The sequence below is a fragment of the Carassius auratus genome, chromosome 21 (assembly GCF_003368295.1).
Source record: "Carassius auratus strain Wakin chromosome 21, ASM336829v1, whole genome shotgun sequence".
Taxonomy (NCBI): Eukaryota; Metazoa; Chordata; class Actinopteri; order Cypriniformes; family Cyprinidae; genus Carassius; species Carassius auratus.
Window position 1 is genome coordinate 5,582,963 of NC_039263.1, and position 17,998 is coordinate 5,600,960.

General features: G+C 34.3%; 2 protein-coding genes and 1 long non-coding RNA gene across 3 annotated transcripts; 2 read left to right on the top strand and 1 right to left on the bottom strand.

Moving 5' to 3' along the window:
- The first annotated feature begins 224 nt into the window (after positions 1–224).
- On the top strand, positions 225–1,398 carry LOC113038314 (olfactory receptor 13H1-like). The gene has a single exon (XM_026195637.1). The coding sequence runs from the start codon at positions 427–429 to the stop codon at positions 1,396–1,398; it is 972 nt and encodes a 323-aa protein (XP_026051422.1). The 5' UTR covers positions 225–426.
- Positions 1,399–11,379: 9,981 nt separating this feature from the next.
- Positions 11,380–12,318, bottom strand: LOC113038315 (olfactory receptor 146-like). The gene has a single exon (XM_026195638.1). It carries the CDS (start codon positions 12,316–12,318, stop codon positions 11,380–11,382), a length of 939 nt encoding a protein of 312 aa, XP_026051423.1.
- A 1,580-nt stretch (positions 12,319–13,898) lies between these two features.
- Positions 13,899–17,725, top strand: LOC113038333 (uncharacterized). The gene is made up of 3 exons (XR_003274768.1): positions 13,899–14,185; positions 14,278–14,368; positions 17,054–17,725. It is a non-coding gene; the product is annotated as an uncharacterized LOC113038333 (long non-coding RNA).
- Positions 17,726–17,998: the final 273 nt, after the last annotated feature.

Below are 17,998 nucleotides of genomic sequence, written 5' to 3' on the forward strand. Positions count from 1 at the left end.
TAATGTTTTCAGATAATCCTTTCTGCTGTCAGAATGTACTATTTGCTGAGAAATATAACTTTCTGTTCATTCATTATAGTTCATATTTTCTGATTTCCATAGTATGTGTATGAATTCCGGTACTTTTGCCATAAAGTGACATATCAACCATTTGGTAGAGGCCAATATTTTAAAAATTATGGGACGTGTTGAAAAAAAATACATTGAGTGTGGTAACTAATGACATAAGGAGATAAGAAATGCAAACAAAACATTTTTCAAATGCTTTTTTCTTGGTGGGGCAGTTAAAGGGTTAAGTCCTGTTCTGACACTTTGTTCTGCCTGGGCTGTGTTTCCCCAAAACATCATAGGCATAAGCAGATCGTAGAAACCACAGCCTACTGTCTCTGTGATCTACGAAAGCTTATACAATGGTTTTGGGAAAGCATGGCCCTGTATGTTTCATCTAGGTCACAGATGGACAACTTGACATTCAGATACAGCATACTTTTAATGGAGGGGCTGCAAGTTACAAATCAGTCCAAGCATCTTGCATTCAGTCTTTTTTTGATTGTTTACATGTTCATTATTGTTTCTAACATTGGGATTTTGATTCAGATCTCATTGGAAAAGAGCTTACACCAGCCTATGCACATCCTTTTCTGCAACTTGCCGCTAAATGATGTATTAGGGACAGCCATTCTTTTGCCGTACTGGATGAGGACTATTTTAACAGACCCCTCTGAGCGTTACATCACATATGTGGAATGTGTTATGCAAGCTTATATTGGACATGTATATGGAACAACATGCCACACTATTCTAATGATCATGGCCTTTGACAGATATTTGGCCATATGCAATCCACTGCGATACCCAACCATAATGACCAATAATATGGTGGCTAAATTGTCAGCAGGAGCCTGGGGTATTGCATTAGTGCTGGTAGGAATTCTAATCAGCCTCAGTGTTCGTCTTTCTCACTGCAGATCATTTATTCCAAACCACTTTTGTGACAATGCTTCATTATTTAAACTGTCCTGTGAAAGTATAGTGATTAATAATGTATATGGATTAACATTTACTGTGGTTTTACTAACAACCTCATTGGGGAGTGTTGCATTGACATATCTCAGAATAGCGATAGTATGCTTCAAAAGCAAAAACAAAGCAACTAACAGCAAAGCCATAAAAACATGTAGCACACACCTAACTGTTTATGTAATCATGATGGTTTCTGGATTTGTCACCATTTTTCTTCATCGATTTCCTGACCTCTCTGAACAAAGAAAACTGTCTAGTATAATGTTCCATGTTATTCCTCCATGCTTGAATCCCATAATATATGGTTTGCAATCCAAGGAAATAAGACGGGGACTATTTAAAATTATTTATAAACGTAAAGTTAACACCATGTGAAAGTAACTTTAAATGTGCTTAGGATTTAGTGCTAAAGTAAATTTAAAAATTAAATCCTTAGAACACCCGTTATATTTTAATAATGATTTAAATAATATACAGCAGTAATTTGTTTGTGACCACATATTCACATCAGAAAAATAAAGTTAATCCTAATAGCAAGTAATCATGATACATAATATATAAGGAATAATTGATGTAGCATATCTTATGACTATGAAATACATGTAACTATAATGTGAGTCAGTATAATAAAAGAATAATGCAAAAATAAAAAAACAAAAGAAATAAAATAATAAAAAAATAAAAATAAAAGAAAATGACCTGAATTACTGAATTACCCTCTCGGTCCATTTGACACAGGGCCCCCTCGACCAAACCAGTTGCACCACCCAAAGCAAGGCCCTAACATCTTCCATTATCACATTCGTTAAATTAAATACAGACTTGTAAAAGTTACACAACATGCATCTTTAATCCAAAGACATTTTTTCAACACTTTAAAAAGGACAAGAAGGGCTAGAACCCAGAAGGCACTTTCCTGCATGAACAGACAAACAATAGGACATTTGAAAAACTTTTAAAAAACTTTTAAAAACATAATGCTAAGTAATAATTCAGAATTGTGTGTGTGTCTTTGTGTGTGAATATATATATATATATATATATATATATATATATATATATATATATATATATATATATATATATTATATATATAAGATGGATCTTAGAGCTTTCATGGGTTCACCAGACACCCAGTCACCAGCAGTCAGCACTCATAGTCATCTGATTACGAATGACCAGTACCTGTTCTTGAGTAACACCTCATTATCAACACTACAAAAGCATACGCCTCACAGGTATTTCTCGTCTGGCCTCGAATGTGAATACAGACTGTTACAGTTTGAATTGTGTGTTCTGCTTGGATCCTGTCACATCTTCCACTATCACCTCCAATCTCTGGTACCCACAAGACATTAAAATTAGTCACTCATCATTATACATTCTGTTTATATTCATCTATTGCTCATCCGTATTGCTATCTTCCATATTCTGTCAACAAATACCTATTTGAGTTCTCACACATATGTGTAGGGACCCCTTAAGTATGATTTGCTTATAATAATACAGAATATTAAAGGAGTCCTATGATGTGATTTGAAGTTTTCCTTTTCTTTGGACTGTTACAAGCTGTTCATGAATAGATAAGATCCCAGTTGCAAAGACTGGTGAGACGCTGGTTGAGAAATCGAAAGCGATATCGCTTCAAAAGACCAATATATTTTGATTATAAACTAAATGAGTCAGTGCACATTGGCATGCAATTATTGCATCCAGCTGCAGCTGATCACAGCGTGAGTATAAGGCAGCAGCAGGTGCAATGCATACCAGGTGTTCGCTGAGGAGCTAAGCCAGTTACCTGGCCAGCTCAGTGGTGGTACAGCAGCCGTGGCGACAGGACGTAACGTTTCCATTCCCTCCTTTAGGGAACAATGGTTACCATATGTAACCAAGACGTTGCCTTTCAGAAATTGGGATTCCCTACCAAAGCGCCATGGATGCTGCCTATTCCAGTGCCCTTTGTGAGTCACTTTTGCTCTTTTTTTGGTTGGGGCTTGTAACAAGTAGTTCCATTCACTATTGTCAAAGCACTTCCCACTCAGTGAGAATGGATAACACTTGGAAAATATACCTGTTCCACTTGAAACAGGGAAGCTGTGGAATCGCCATCTTTCCTGCAGGAGGTATCAGGAGTAAATATGAACATCCATTTAGGTACATAGGGAAAATTGGAGGTGATTGTAACCCCCTTGGATATGGCAGAAGTCTGCCGGGGAAACACGAGGCTATACCCTGAGGTTATACAGGTGCTTCTCAATAAATAAGAATGTCAAGGAAAGGTTCATTTATTTCAGTAAATCAACTCAAATTGTGAAACTTGTGTATTAAATAAATTCAATGCACACAGACTGAAGTAGTCTATGTCTTTGGTTCTTTTAATTGTGATGATTTTGGCTCACATTTAACAAAACCCACAAATTCATCTTAAAAAATTTGAATGTGATGGCATGCCAATCAGCTAACCTGAACTTTCAAAATGGTCTCTGACAATCATCGACACTTCACAAGGAGTGTAAGTCACAAAAAAGAATTGCCAATAAGCTGGTTGTTCACACAGTGCTGTATCCAAGCTTGTTAACATAGAGTTGAGTGGATAGAAAAAGTGTGGAAGAAAAGATGCACAACCAACTGAGAGAACTGCAGCCTTATGAGTATGGTCAAGCAAACTGGATTCAATAATTATAGAGAACTTCAGAAGGAATGCATTGAACATTAAACATGAATTACAATGAATTTAATATACAATGTTCATTTAAACACTTTTTGAGGTTTGTAATATTTAATTAAAAAAATTAATAACTAAATAAAAGTCACTCCCACAAAAATATTATTTGTATTTACATTTTCATCACTGATTTATTTGCACTCAATCTTGTGCATTCAGCCAATGTATTGCAAATCTTACAGCTCAATAAAAACAGAAAGAATAAATAATAAAAAATTTCTTGGGAAAACAACTTTGCTACCTCAAAATGCTTCCTCAGATTTGATGGTGAACTTTTGAAGCCAAATATTGTCTAATGAAAGTCATAAATTAGTAGAAATGTGTGTGCTTGATGCATGAAAACAATGATCATTGGTTCTTACGTCAAGCATGTACTTTGAGCTTCCGTTTACCATATTAAATGATAAAATAAAAATGTACATTTCAAGACTGTAAAAAGTAAAAAGTAATTGTAAATTAGTACTTTAAATTGTACTTTAAAATACAAATCAGTACAAATCCCCTGATCCCAAAATCCTCAAGTAAAATTACTCAAGTAATTTACACAAGTAATTTATAGTAATTTTAGATGATAAATACTAATTGAACAGAAAATAAAATCGCGATATAGTAGTTTGCTTATCAATAAGCAAAGGATGGTTTTGGTGGGATTCACACAAAGTTCAGTGTTCTTTCGAGCAGTGGATGATTGACTTCTCCATTCACAGTCAGTAAATAAAGTATATGCTGTGAGTTTAACCTGCTTATTTTATGACTCCTATGTATCAGGTTTAAGTTGCATAAATTTTGTTCTTACACTGGTGTTACATTTGTAGCAATATATTAATAGAACTAAAATAGCTATTTAACTATACAGTATTTTATTGTTGTGTGTATTGAATAGTTTACATTAATGATTGGGAAACTTTTTGTTATGGAAATGGCTTGGAAAAGTGTCCCAATCAACCTGTATTCACCCTACTTTTTGAAATCATGATCGCTTTACAGTATGTTGTTTTAAACCTCAAATATTTAATTTAACTGCATTATATTTTACGTATAACTTCATTATAATTCTTCATTAATAATTATTTAGTTTATTTGTAATATTAATTGTAAAAAAGAGAGAAAAACATATTTATGTTAGAAGGGTAGCATGAATGTAGCTTAACTACTTTAACTTATGAGTAGCTTGTTGCTGGTCAAGCTTCAGTTTCAGAGTAGCTTCCCCAACACTGAAGTTGTGAAAAAGTTAGCACACCCCATGAAAACTTTTTTTTTTTTTTTTTTTTCAGTATAAAGCCGCGTTTCCACCGCAGGAATTTACCCAGGAACTAGCGACTTTGGCCTGGTACTTGGTGTGTTTCCACTGCAGGAACCAGGAACTAAATAAAGTTCCGGGTAAAAATGCCCCTCAGAAAGTTGTTGGAAAGTTCTGGAACTTTCGGGGGCGGGACTTTGGCGCTAAACATCCTGATTGGTTGAGTTCACGTAGCATTGGTTGAGTTCAACCACCATTTATCCGGATCAACATTTTCAAAATATTACTGTTATTGTGTCATGCAATGTAATTTTAAAAGTATTTCAGGCGAGAATGTAGTTGTTTAAAGCTCAAATCTGTGGTTTATTTATAAAGACAGGGCCTATTTAAAAAAGTGTCTCCCTGATCTCGGAGACGGTAAGCTCCACTCGATCAGCGGGAGCTCAGTGATCATCTATCCGACGAGAAGCAGCCTCACCTCGGATAGACCTTTTGATATGTGCCGCTGGCTCTGATGTCTCTTTAGTGGTTAAACATAAAATACAATTCAGCTGCGGGGTAAATCTAACCGGTTTTCTTTGGTCTGTATTCAATTTATCTATATGTTAAAATGAAAATAAAAAAGGCAGGTCTATATAATATCTCGTTTCATTGTAATGGCTGTATATAACGTTAAACATATCCCTGAACTAAGTACATTTCTGCAGCTGTTATTATGTTTAAATGAAAACGAAAGGAGGCAGTGGTATTTTATATCCTATTCCGTTTTATTGTAAATATACTGAGGGGAAAATTGCAATAGCCAAAGTGATCTGAGTTCATGCAGCATTGGTTGAGTTCAAACACCATTTATTCGGATCATTTTCAAATATTACTGTTATTGTGTCATGAAATGTAATTTTACAAGTATTTCAGGCGAGAATGTAGTTGTTTAAAACTCAAATCTATGGTTTATTTATAAAGACAGCGCCTATTTAAAAATGTGTTTCGCCGATCTCGTAGACAGTGAGCTCCACTCGATCAGCGGGAGCTCAGTCCTCATGTATCCGCAGAGAGCAGCTTCACCTCGGCTAGACCTTCTGATATGTGCCACTGGCTCTGATGTGTCTTTAGTGGTTAAACATAAAATATAATTCAGCTGCGGGGTAAATCAAAACAGGTTTTTTTTGGTCTGTATTCAATTTATCTATATGTTAAAATGAAAATAAAAAAGGCAAATTTATATAATATTTCGTTTCATTGTAATGGCTACACATATCCCTGACCTAAGTACATTTCTGCAGCTGTTATTATGCTTAAATGAAAACCAAAGGAGGCAGTGGTATTTGATATCCTATTTTGTTTTATTGTAAATATACAGTAAGGAAAATTGCAGTACTTAACCAAGACGAGCTGACTGAAGTTATCAAGTAGCCCAGCAAGCAAGCCGTCATTTCAACGTCTGGGTTAAATATAGACCAGATATAGTCCGGCTATGTGTAACCCACTTTTAGCCCAAATAACATTTAATCTGGATAAATGTATTTTTTTTTGCAAAATAACTTGTGAGATGTATGATATTCCATCATGTACGCAGAGTCTAACGTGATTACAAGTTGTTTGGTTTACTTTATTTTACATGTTATATGTGTAGGCTGTGCGTAGCCACGATTTAGCTCGTATTCAGACCCGGCTATTGTAGCCCACTTTTTGTCAAAACTAATTAATTGTATTTTTTTGCCAGGCAGTGCATGAAATGTTAATATTCAATCATGTTCGCATTGGTATGATATCAAGGTTCAATACGTCATTTCACGGCATGGTAGATCACGATTTAGCTCCGAATTGGACGGGCTATATGCGGTCTGCTTTAGCCCACCTGGCGAAATTATTGCAATCTGGGCTCAGATATAGACCAGCGACCTAGAATATTAGTCTTTGAAATGTTTTCGCTTACACAGCTTAATATATATTTTCTGTCAAACATTCATACACAATCTACGATAAAAATATCTAATCAAATGCAATTGCATTTCCCAACCGCTAGATGGCACAATTGAAACACTACTGAGACATGTCTACTGGAACTAATGCCATTGCGTGACTAGATCACTTAAGCCAAATCTCGCGATAAACATTTCCGCCATTTTATTTTACACGAGGCAGCTGTCGGAGAGCAACGGGTGAGCAACAGTCTGAGTGAAAACCTTCACTTTTCTACTTCGATCTTGTAAGTATGCGTGTTATTTTTGATATGTTTATTGTTTAAATTAGTTAGCTGTTATAATGTGTAGAAACCGTGACATTTTAACATTAACATTGCAGAGTACTACTTTTCTCCAAAAAGTTAACGTTACCTTGCACGTGTTATTGCAAATGTATCTAAATTCAATGAATGTGGTAAGCATGAAACTATGAAACTTATCATTACTATTTTTTTATTATTATAAAGATACCAGTATTTATTTGTATTTAAATTAGAGTTGATTTAAAGCAAATTCTGTAAGTACTTTACATAAAATTTAACAGCAGCATAGTGAAAAGAAATTAAAAAAAAAAAATCCTCTCCATTTAATAAAAGGTAGTGGCAAACATAAAGTCTTTAAACTTGTTTGTAAATAATTAAAATATGCAGCATACATTCAGTTTTCAATTAATTTGTTTCAGATATAAATTTGAATGCTGCTTCCCCATGTTTTGTTTTGACTTTGGAGATATAAAAGTAGCTGGCTACTGTCCCAGATGTCCTGAGAGGTCTGCTCTGGATGGTTCATAGTGCATCAGAAGATTAGAAATTTACTTTGGCCTTAAAATGTTAATTTAATAACCAACTGTAGTTTTTGGATATTAATTTTTTGACAGACAGATAGCCAGTGTAAAAACCTCAGAACTGGTGTGATGTAATCCACTTTATCTGATTTAAAGACACTGTTTATTGGAAATTATCCTGCAATCAGTCAACAAAGTACAGCAATTGAATATACAGAACACTTGTCAGTGACTACCATTAAATGTCTTGTTACCAACATTCATCAAAATATATTTTTTTGTGTGTGTTCAACAGAAGAAAGCCATACAGGTTTGGAACCAAGTGAAAGTGAGTAAATGATTACATGTTGTTGTTTTTTATTTTTATTTTTATTTATTTTTAAGTGAACTACGCCTATAAGTATTTTTTATGTTTATTAGAGTTATATGAGTAAGTGATAAAGAATGATTTATTATGATAGTTCACTTTGAAATTAAATTTTGATATGTTTAAGCTTACCTTATGGGCATCCAAGATGTAGGTGTCTTTGTTTCCGCAGTAGTTTCAATTTTTATATTTTTAGGTCAAACTGTTCTTGTCTGTCAGTCATATAATGCAGGTCTATATGGTCACCACCTGAAAGAGCATGCACAGAGAAGTCCAAATTAAACAATTCCCCACCATACACACTGATAGCCTAAGACACGAAACGAGCGGTTTGTGTCAGAAAACGAACAGTATTTATATCGTTTTACCTCTTATAACACAGCAACGTCGAAGTGATCTGAGGGCGCGCGTGCTTCGGTGTGTGTGCATTCTGGGCTGGCTTAGTCTAAGTGCGGCGCTTGCGCAAATTAAGCCAGAACGCGGATGCATCACACACCTGGAAGCACGCGAGCCCTCATATCACTTGGACGTGGCTGTGTACAAGAGGTAAAAACGATATAAATACTGTTCATTTTCTCATACAGACTGCTCGTTTCGTGTCTTAGTCCATCAATGTGTACTTACGATGGGGAATTGTTTAATTTGGACTTCTCTGTGCATGGCCTTTTTAGGTGGTGACCATAGACCTGCATTATATGACTGACAGACAAGAATAGTTTGACCTAAAAAATTGAAACTACTGCGGAAACAAAGACACCTACATCTTGGACGTCCTTAAGGTAAGCTAAAACATACCAAAATTTAATTTCAAAGTGAACTATCCCTTTAAACTTGAGGGAAGAACTAAAGTAGAAATGAAAATAAAATCTGTTTTCACCTTCATTAGAATGATAATTTAAAAAAATACTGTATTTCAGTTTCAAAACACATTATGGTAGTAGTCAGACATGTCTTGGGATAACAGTGTTACATAATCAATTATAATGTTAATTTTATTTCCATATTCAGAAGTTATGGATCCCAAATATCTAAGAGAATGGCGTTGCTTGAGAGATCGAGTTAATGCTCTCGCTGAAAATTAATAGGTCATTTCCATTGCCATTTAAGTGAAATTACAGAACTTGCATATATGAGCTTGATAAAAATGAACATTCGAGAAGAAAATTTCAGATATATATGTATATGTGTGTGTCTATATAGCCTATATATGTGTAAATATATATGTGTGTGTGTATATATATATATATATATATATATATATATATATATATGCCTTGTACAGAATTGTTCAATACGCGTATCGTTACACGCCGTATTGCATCACCACTAAGCGAGCAAAAATGTTCAATTATTGATATTAATTATAATATTGATATAAATTATTGTCTATATTGATATAAATTATATAGTCTCAATCTATATTCTGTTAACTCTATCTATTAAATCATCCTAGCAAAAGTGATTGACTAATTAGTTAAAAAGGATTGTCAACAATGTTTTTTTTTTAGCAATAATTCTTTCCTTTTTCTCATTTGGCAGACGCAGTGATGACCAGCTTTCCATCAGCTATGGAATGTGAAATAAAAAATGCTATTTCTAATCATTTCAAACAAGCACCAGGGAGGGCAGGGGGTGGGGGTTATGGATCTAAAGTAAACAGTTAATTCTTAAAAATTAATTGTTTTACATATTTTTCCAATGTTTTATTTGTTCATTTTTATGTTTGAATGTTGTCCAAGTTGTTGTTGTCTATATAATTGTTCAAAATAAATCCCTTTATATTCAATTAGTTTGGATGGATTTTAATTTATGAGAACCTGTTATATTTGAGTGAAAAGAATCCTTATGCCTCTTTTTGTTGTCTATTACATGTATATGTAGTGTAATGGATGACTAGTCTATTCTTGGGCTATGGTTAGACGTCTATTAGATTTTCACTGACAGCCCAAAATCAGCCTTGTTTTAGCCTAGACCCATATTGCCTGTCTATTAGACGTATGTAGTTGTTTAGCGGTCTAATTGATGACTAGTCTATTCTTGGGCTATGTTTAGACGTCTATTGGACGTATAAATATAGTCGTTCAATAGCTGTCTGATTGTCTATTCTTGGGCTATGGTTAGACGTCTATTAGACGTATATATGTAGTCATTTAATAGCTGTCTATTCTTGGGGTATGTTTAGACGTCTATTAGATTTTCACTGACAGCCCAAAATTAGCCTCGATTTAGCCTAGACGTCTCGGCTGTGTTTAGACGGCTATTAGACGTCTATTAGACGCAAAATTGCTTTCTGGGAGGCTACGCTGCTGTTTATAGATTTACTGGACTTGCATTGTTGCGGACATCACACTCCCGAGACGAATGCACAAAGTCTGAACTAACTACTGAGGATGCACGTCCAAAATCAGCGTACTTTTTTTTTTTTTTTTTTTTTTTTTTTTTTTTTTTTTATAAATCAGCTGTACTTTGTATTAACAAATGCGCGCAGACCTACGTCACCAGTCTATTCGCCTAATTTTCCCGGTACTTTACACCGTGGTGGAAACGCAGAAAGCAACAGGTCTGGGGGGAAAAAAGTTCCTGGGAAAAAAAAAAACATTCCTGGTACAAATGTTCTGGGTAATTTCGGTGGAAACGCTGCATAAGACATATGGTTACTGCATCAACAGCTCACTAGTGTCAACAGATATCGTTTATTTTAATTAATTAATTAATTTAATTTATTTATGTATTTTCATTTAAGTTTAGAATTTGCATTTTGTTTGTGCAGCTTAAAAAGAAATGGCATTGGAAAAATCTACTACACATCCACATTTGTTGCACCAAAGTGAATTAAGTACATATTAGTAGAGCATCAATTTAGAGGAACCTATCACCTAGTGTAAGCATCAGTCCTCAATAAAGGAGTTTGAATAATTCAAATGCTATAAACCCCTACAATATACAATATGTAGATATTTGGTATAACATATTTAAAAGTTAAATTTAAATGTTTATCTGCTGAGTTCAGGCAGTTAAATCACTTTCACATCAGTACTGTCAAAATAATGTTCCAGTATCAATATGGTCATGTTTGTCTTTAAGGGGAGAAAGAAAGATAAAAACTTAATTGTCTGGCTACATTTATTTCCAGTTAAAATCAAGTGTAAGATTAAAAAAAATAATAATAATAATAATAAAAATTAACAATACATTTTCTTTCGCAGAGGAAAACAACACATAAAATACCTAATACATTACTATATAATATTGACTTTTAAGTCAAATTTCATGAGTTCAAGAATTTCTTATTTTTCTATTCCAAACTTTAACGATCTTATGCCTTATCTCTTTGGTTTGTAGACCATATACTAAGGGATTTAATCCTGGTGGAATAATGTGAAACATTATACTACCTAGTTTTCTACTTTCAGCGTATTCAGGGAAACGATGAAGAAAAATAAAAATGGCCCCAGAAATAAACATGATTAAATAAACAGCTAAATGGGTGCTACATGTTTTTATGGCTTTGCTGTTGAGTGCTTTGTTTTTGCTCCTTATACAAAGAACAGCAATCTTGACATAAGTTAGAAATATAGATACTGCTGACAGACATGCTACAATTATGGAATAAATAACTCCAAATGCATTGTTAATACCTACATTTTCACAGGACAGTTTAAAAAGTGAGGCATTATCACAGAAAGGGTTTTCAATTGTTGATCTGCAGTGAGACAGACGAAGAGTCAGACCTATCATAATTGTCACCACAAGTACTGCCAGCCCCCAGGCTAATGCTGATAGTTTAATAACCATTTTATTTGTCATTATAGCAGAATATCTCAGTGGATTGCATATAGCCACATATCTGTCAAATGCCATGATCATCAATATATAGTGAGATGCTGCTGTAAATACATGCACAAAATAAGCTTGAATAGCACATTCCATATATGTAATAGAACGCTCTGAGGCTTCTCTCAAAATATCTTGCATTAAGCGTGGCAAAATGACTGTGGTCCCTATTACATCATTTACTGGCAAATTACAGAACAGAAAATGCATAGGGTCATGCAAATTCTTCTCTGTTGAAATCATAAATATAAGTGTAATGTTTGATACAATTGCAAAAATATAAGCTAAGAAAAGCACTATAAAAGCAGGGTAGGAGGAATGATGTGTAACTCTGAGTCCTTCCACAAAGAGAATGCTGTATCTAAATGTAAAATTGTCCATTGCTTGTTGTACATAAAACCTGCAAAAACAGTAACAAACAGATATCACATTGATTAATATCATATTTACTTGAACTGTTTAATTTAACATATTACATATTTCAAAATAAAGCCCTTCCATTGTATTATGTATGATTTTATTTTGTACAACTTCATATGTAAAGCATGTTTAACAACATACAGTACATTGCTTGCTGTTACTACTGTACATAACATGACAACAGTACTCAAAAAAGTACAAACTTAATACAAAAAAAAATAAAAATAAAAAAGCAATAAAGAAAAACTTTAACTACACACATTCACAAGGTGCCTGATTTATAGATGCACAAACAAAATGTTGCATAATTTAAAGAAATATCAGCTGATAGCTGTCTATACACATTAATGTTAACATTTAAATGTAAATACTGCATCTTGCCTCAGTCTCCTTAAGATCCTCCTTATAATGATTTAGTCACACAGTTATCTGTATAAATGTTTTATGGCCCTTATCTTTTAATTTGGGGTTTATATGAGTCTTCTTTTTCATCAACCCAGTAGGGAAAACTGATTCATAGCATTTGTTGCCATGAGCAGCAAGACTTTCTATTGTGTTGATTGTCTTTGAACTGCTGTTACTTCACCACACAGACTTTCACACTACACAGTACTCCCTGGACTACATTTCCCATCATCCATTGCACCAATCACAAGTTCACATGATAACAATCACACACACACGCGCACACACACACGCACACACACACACACACACACACACACACACACACACACACACACACACACACACACACACACACAGCACAACACAATCATCAGACACACTTTATAAGTACATTTTATTTATATAGCACATTAAATATAGCAAAGCTATCCAAAGTGCTGAACAATGTAAAATCAAATTTAAAGTGAGAAGGAAACGGAGAAGAGAATCAAACAAGACATATAATACAAGAGAAATTAAAATGCTAAGGAGAAAAGATAAGTTTTCAACCTAGATTTAAAAATGATAATGGAAGGTGCAAGGTGGCAGTTCACTGTAAAAAATCCAACTTACATTTTGTTTTGCAAACTCAGTTTATAAAGTTAATTCAACAATTTAACATTAAAAAAGTTGAGACAACACAGAAATGTAAGTTGAATAGGAATTTAGATCAATTTGTTACACCAAATTAATATTTCAAGTTAGAACAACTAACAACTTTAAGTTGGTTATTAATATTGCCCACGAAGGCTGATGAGCATGCGCAGTTCGAATGCTTTTTTATAAACGACGCCATTTTAATTTCTCCTGTTTCATTTTCGAGTCACCTTAAGCGGTCTCTGTTTATTCCCTTATTGTGATCGCTCTGGTATGTGTAGTTTATGTGTATGAATTCACGATATGATTTAAATGAAGTTTATTCACAATATGCACTTTTGTACAACATAGGTGGCGGCAAGTTAGTCAGTTAAATTTTCCTGCCTGGTCTTATTGTTTCCTCAGGTCAGACGTCGCCTATTTTTTCTGCCTGACAGTGTAAATTAATCTCTCCGGTAGGTGCTGTTCTTTATATAATATTTACCATGAGAGTTGAAATGTGTTTGTTCAAAATATGTGATTTTGTATGCCGTTTTAGAGTTGCCTTAGGCGGCGCCCAGTTAACGTTGGTCCGTCATTGTTATCACTCCGGTAAGCGGTGGTTCTTTGTGTATCAATTTAAGCCATGATTTAAATGAAATTTGTTCACAATATGCACATCTTTACAACGGTGTAGGTGGCGGCAAGTTAGTCATTTCAGTTTTAATGCTTTGTCTTCGAGTTGCATGAGAAGAGTCAGACGAGCGTGAGGTTTTTTTTCCTCGCGGTGCAATAGCTCTGGCAGGTAATGTTCTGTGCAGGCTATGAGAATAATTAAAAGTAAGGTCTGAATGTATTTGTTCACAATATGTGCTTCTGTACAACTGCTTAACTTAGGTGGCTCCAAACTGGTCAGTTCAACCTGCTTTGTCTTCGAGAAGTCTTTAAGTCATTCGGTGGCTTTTTTCCCGACAGTATCATGACTTAGGTAAGCAGTGTTTTATAAATATTAAGTAAAGGGATTTAATTATTGTTAAGGATATAGAGTTTTCTTTATTTGTTTATAATATGTTCATTTTGTACAGTTGTGTGGGTGTCTTTGAGTTTTGAATAAGGTTAAGTTATAAGTGCATTAATAATTTATTTTTTTTAAAACCAATGTAACCGTATAAGATAAGCTTGTGTGTTTTCTTCTCATAGATGTATTTTCTTCTTTTAACTTCTTTTAAATTTATGTGCCTATGTTTGCTTGGCGTGCTATAAATCTGTATGTTTTAAAAATGCAAATAACTTAAGAGCTATTTTAAAGCTTAAATTCATAGTTTTTTTTTTATATTCATTTAACCAACTTGCTTGCTTTTAGTACTTTAAAGGGATAGTTCACCCAAAAATCATAATTATGTCATTAATAACTCACTCTCATGTCGTTCCAAACCCGTGAGACCTCCATTTAAGATATTTTAGATTTAGTCCTTTAGCCCTTTAGAGCTCTCAGTCCCTCTATTGAAGCTGTGTGAACGGTCTACTGTGCATGTCCGGAAAGGTAAGAAAAACAGCATAAAAGTAGTCCATGTGACATCATAGGGTCAGTTAGAATTTTTTGATGCATCGAAAATACATTTTGGTCCAAAAATAGCAAAAACTATTACTTTATTCAGCATTGTCTTCTCTTCCGTGTCTGTTGTGAGAGAGAGTTAAAAACAAAGCAGTTTGTGATATCTGTTTCGTGAATGAATCATTCGATGTAACCGGATCTTTTTGAACCAGTTCACCAAATCGAACTGAATTGTTTAAAACGGTTCGCGTCTCCAATAACTTTTTAATGTGACTGACACTCCCTCTGAGTCAGAACAAACCAATATCCCGGAGTAATTCATTTACTCAAACAGTACACTGACTGAACTGCTGTAAAGAGAGACCTGAAGATGAACACCGAGCCGAGCCAGATAACAAACAAAACATTGACTTGTCGGTTTTCGGATCACCAGTAGTTATTTCGGACAGTTTGATTCCATAAACCGGTTGAAAAAAAAAAAACGGTTCACTGTTTCTTTTGCGCTCTATGTAATGACGTCATTGGTGACGACTGCAAGCCTTCGGTTTACCCGCACTCATAACATTAGCACAGAATCAGTTCAGAATCAGTCACCAAAAGAATCAGTTCAGGCGCTCTGTGTGTCGGTTTGAGTCACGCTGAATCAGTCAGTGTACTGTTTGAGTAAATGAATTACTCCGGGATATTGGTTTGTTTGAACTCAGAGGGAGTGTCAGCCACATTAACAAAGTTAACAGCTTAAACGCGCAGTATGGAATTTTTGGCCACCAGGGGTCACTTAATCAAAATAATAACATAAGACGTACTTTGATGACGTCGGGAAAGAGCGTAAGGCTCATGGGAGTTGTTGTTCATTGGAATACGCGCTCTGTCGCTCCCTATCATTCCTCACTCATTCTAACTTAGTATTTTGACAATCACGTCTTTTCGAAAGGAAAGATATAGACGGTTTCAACGGCAACAACAGAAACAAACGTTACTGAGCATGAGCGCTTTTGTGGACCTAACTTAGTCTCCAAAAATAAATAAATGTATGGGAAACACATCCCACAGCACAACCACCTGAGCACTACTTCAGTCTACTCATCACCTTGCCTTTAACTGTAAAATGCAAGCGAGTTCGGCATCTCTCTGTAGTTTCAGCTTGTCACAAAGCTCTCTCTATCTTGGAAATGCAAATCCAATATTTACCCGTGTCTTGTTGCTTCTGTTGTCCCAAAACCATCTCGGGTCATTTATTTCACCCGTGCGTTTGTGATTCACAGAACGTGCAGGCAAAGCATAATCATGATCCATAACTAAGTTATTGATTGAGGTTTAAATACTAATATGAATATAAAATATAATAGTCTCAATCAAGGCTACTACTTTTTCTTCTTCGTCTCGTCTTTGTTTCTGTTCACCTTTGTATTTGGTGGTTCCGCAGGAACTTAGATAAACTAGCCGTGTCTTCTAATTAAACTATAATTTTCTCCGGATTTGAAAGTTCGTGGAAACTGTCTGGATGATTTAAGTACACAACTAAAAAATATATATAACGTAGATATAGTGATTTCTGCTATTTTTAAAGCAGAAAAATTACATATTGCGTCTTTAAGTAATTTGTGGATTAATGCTTATTGGAGACGCGACCCGTTTAAAACGATTCAGTTCGATTTGGTGAACTGGTTCAAAAAGATCTGGTTACATCGAATGATTCGTTCGCAAACCGGATATGACGAACTGCTTTGTTTTGAATTCTCTCATAACAGACACGGAAGAGAAGACAATGCTGAATAAAGTCGTAGTTTTTGCTGTTTTTGGACCAAAATGTATTCTTGATGCTTTAAAAAATTCTAACTGACCCTCTGATGTCACATGGAATCTAAATCTAAAATATCTTAAACTGTGTCCTGAAGATAAATAGAGGTCTTACTGGTTTGGAACGACATGAGGGTGAGTTATTAATAACATAAATTATGATTTTTGGGTGAACTATCCCTTTAAGTTATTATTTTATATTGTTCTCTAGCAATTAATTAATGTATCCCTGGTGTTAAAAAATAAAATAAAATCATATGTTGTTGCCAAAATAATTAGTTCTAACGTTATTGTATTTTTTTTTTTTTTTCTGATTAGGTTGATGCAGTGCAAGATATGCAGATTTGAACACCCTGCCCAGGAGGTCCTTTTGAAACATGACCAATTGTGCCACTACCAGGGAAGATACTGCCAACTACCCTGCCTCTACACAGATTGCATCTGCTCCTTTAAAACCACTGGTTGAAGTCTCACCTTATCTTCACGTGAGAGTCACTTAACATTGAATGGTGAATTGTGTGACTTTAAGGAAATTTGTAAAACACCCTATTACTCCAAACATATATGGAGTCATTTAAAAAAAATCATGAAACTTCATGATCACAGAAGTCAAAAACATTGCAGCTTTTCCATTACAGACTTTAAAGCAAATTTCATTATTCAAAATGCAGAACCAAAAGACAGCGAGCCACAAACTGTTGTTATGCACACACTTTTATCACCATTGCAGTTAATTTTATATTGCTTGTGATAGATATGAAGGGCAGATATGAAAGCCAATACATTTTTGACTGGACCCGTTGTTATTTTTGCACATTATTTTTGACTTGAATTTTGTGATAGTTAATTTAATTGGAAAAGCATCAAATAAAAACTGTGTAGAAGTTTTTAATTTTGCAACACAAATGTGACAAATAAGCTCTTAACTTGAAAAAAAAAGTTCTATTGTAATTAATTTTATTGCGAATGAAATTACTTGATTTGGTTTGTGATTTAAACTTGCTGTTCTACAAAAAAAAAAAAAAAATCATATTGATGAAAAAAAAAATTTGATTCTGTCCATTTAAAGATTATTTTGAAGACCAATGTTGTACTGAGTAGCATATAACAAATTAATTCACTCATATTGGATTGGCAGTTTTGTGCTTAACTTTAAACTTCTTGAGTAAAACCTAAAGTTCTGAAGCTGCACTGTAAAAACCAAAAAAAAAAAGTTGAGAGCTCAAAAACCTTTTTGAAGTTTTCAACTTTTTTTTTTAAAGC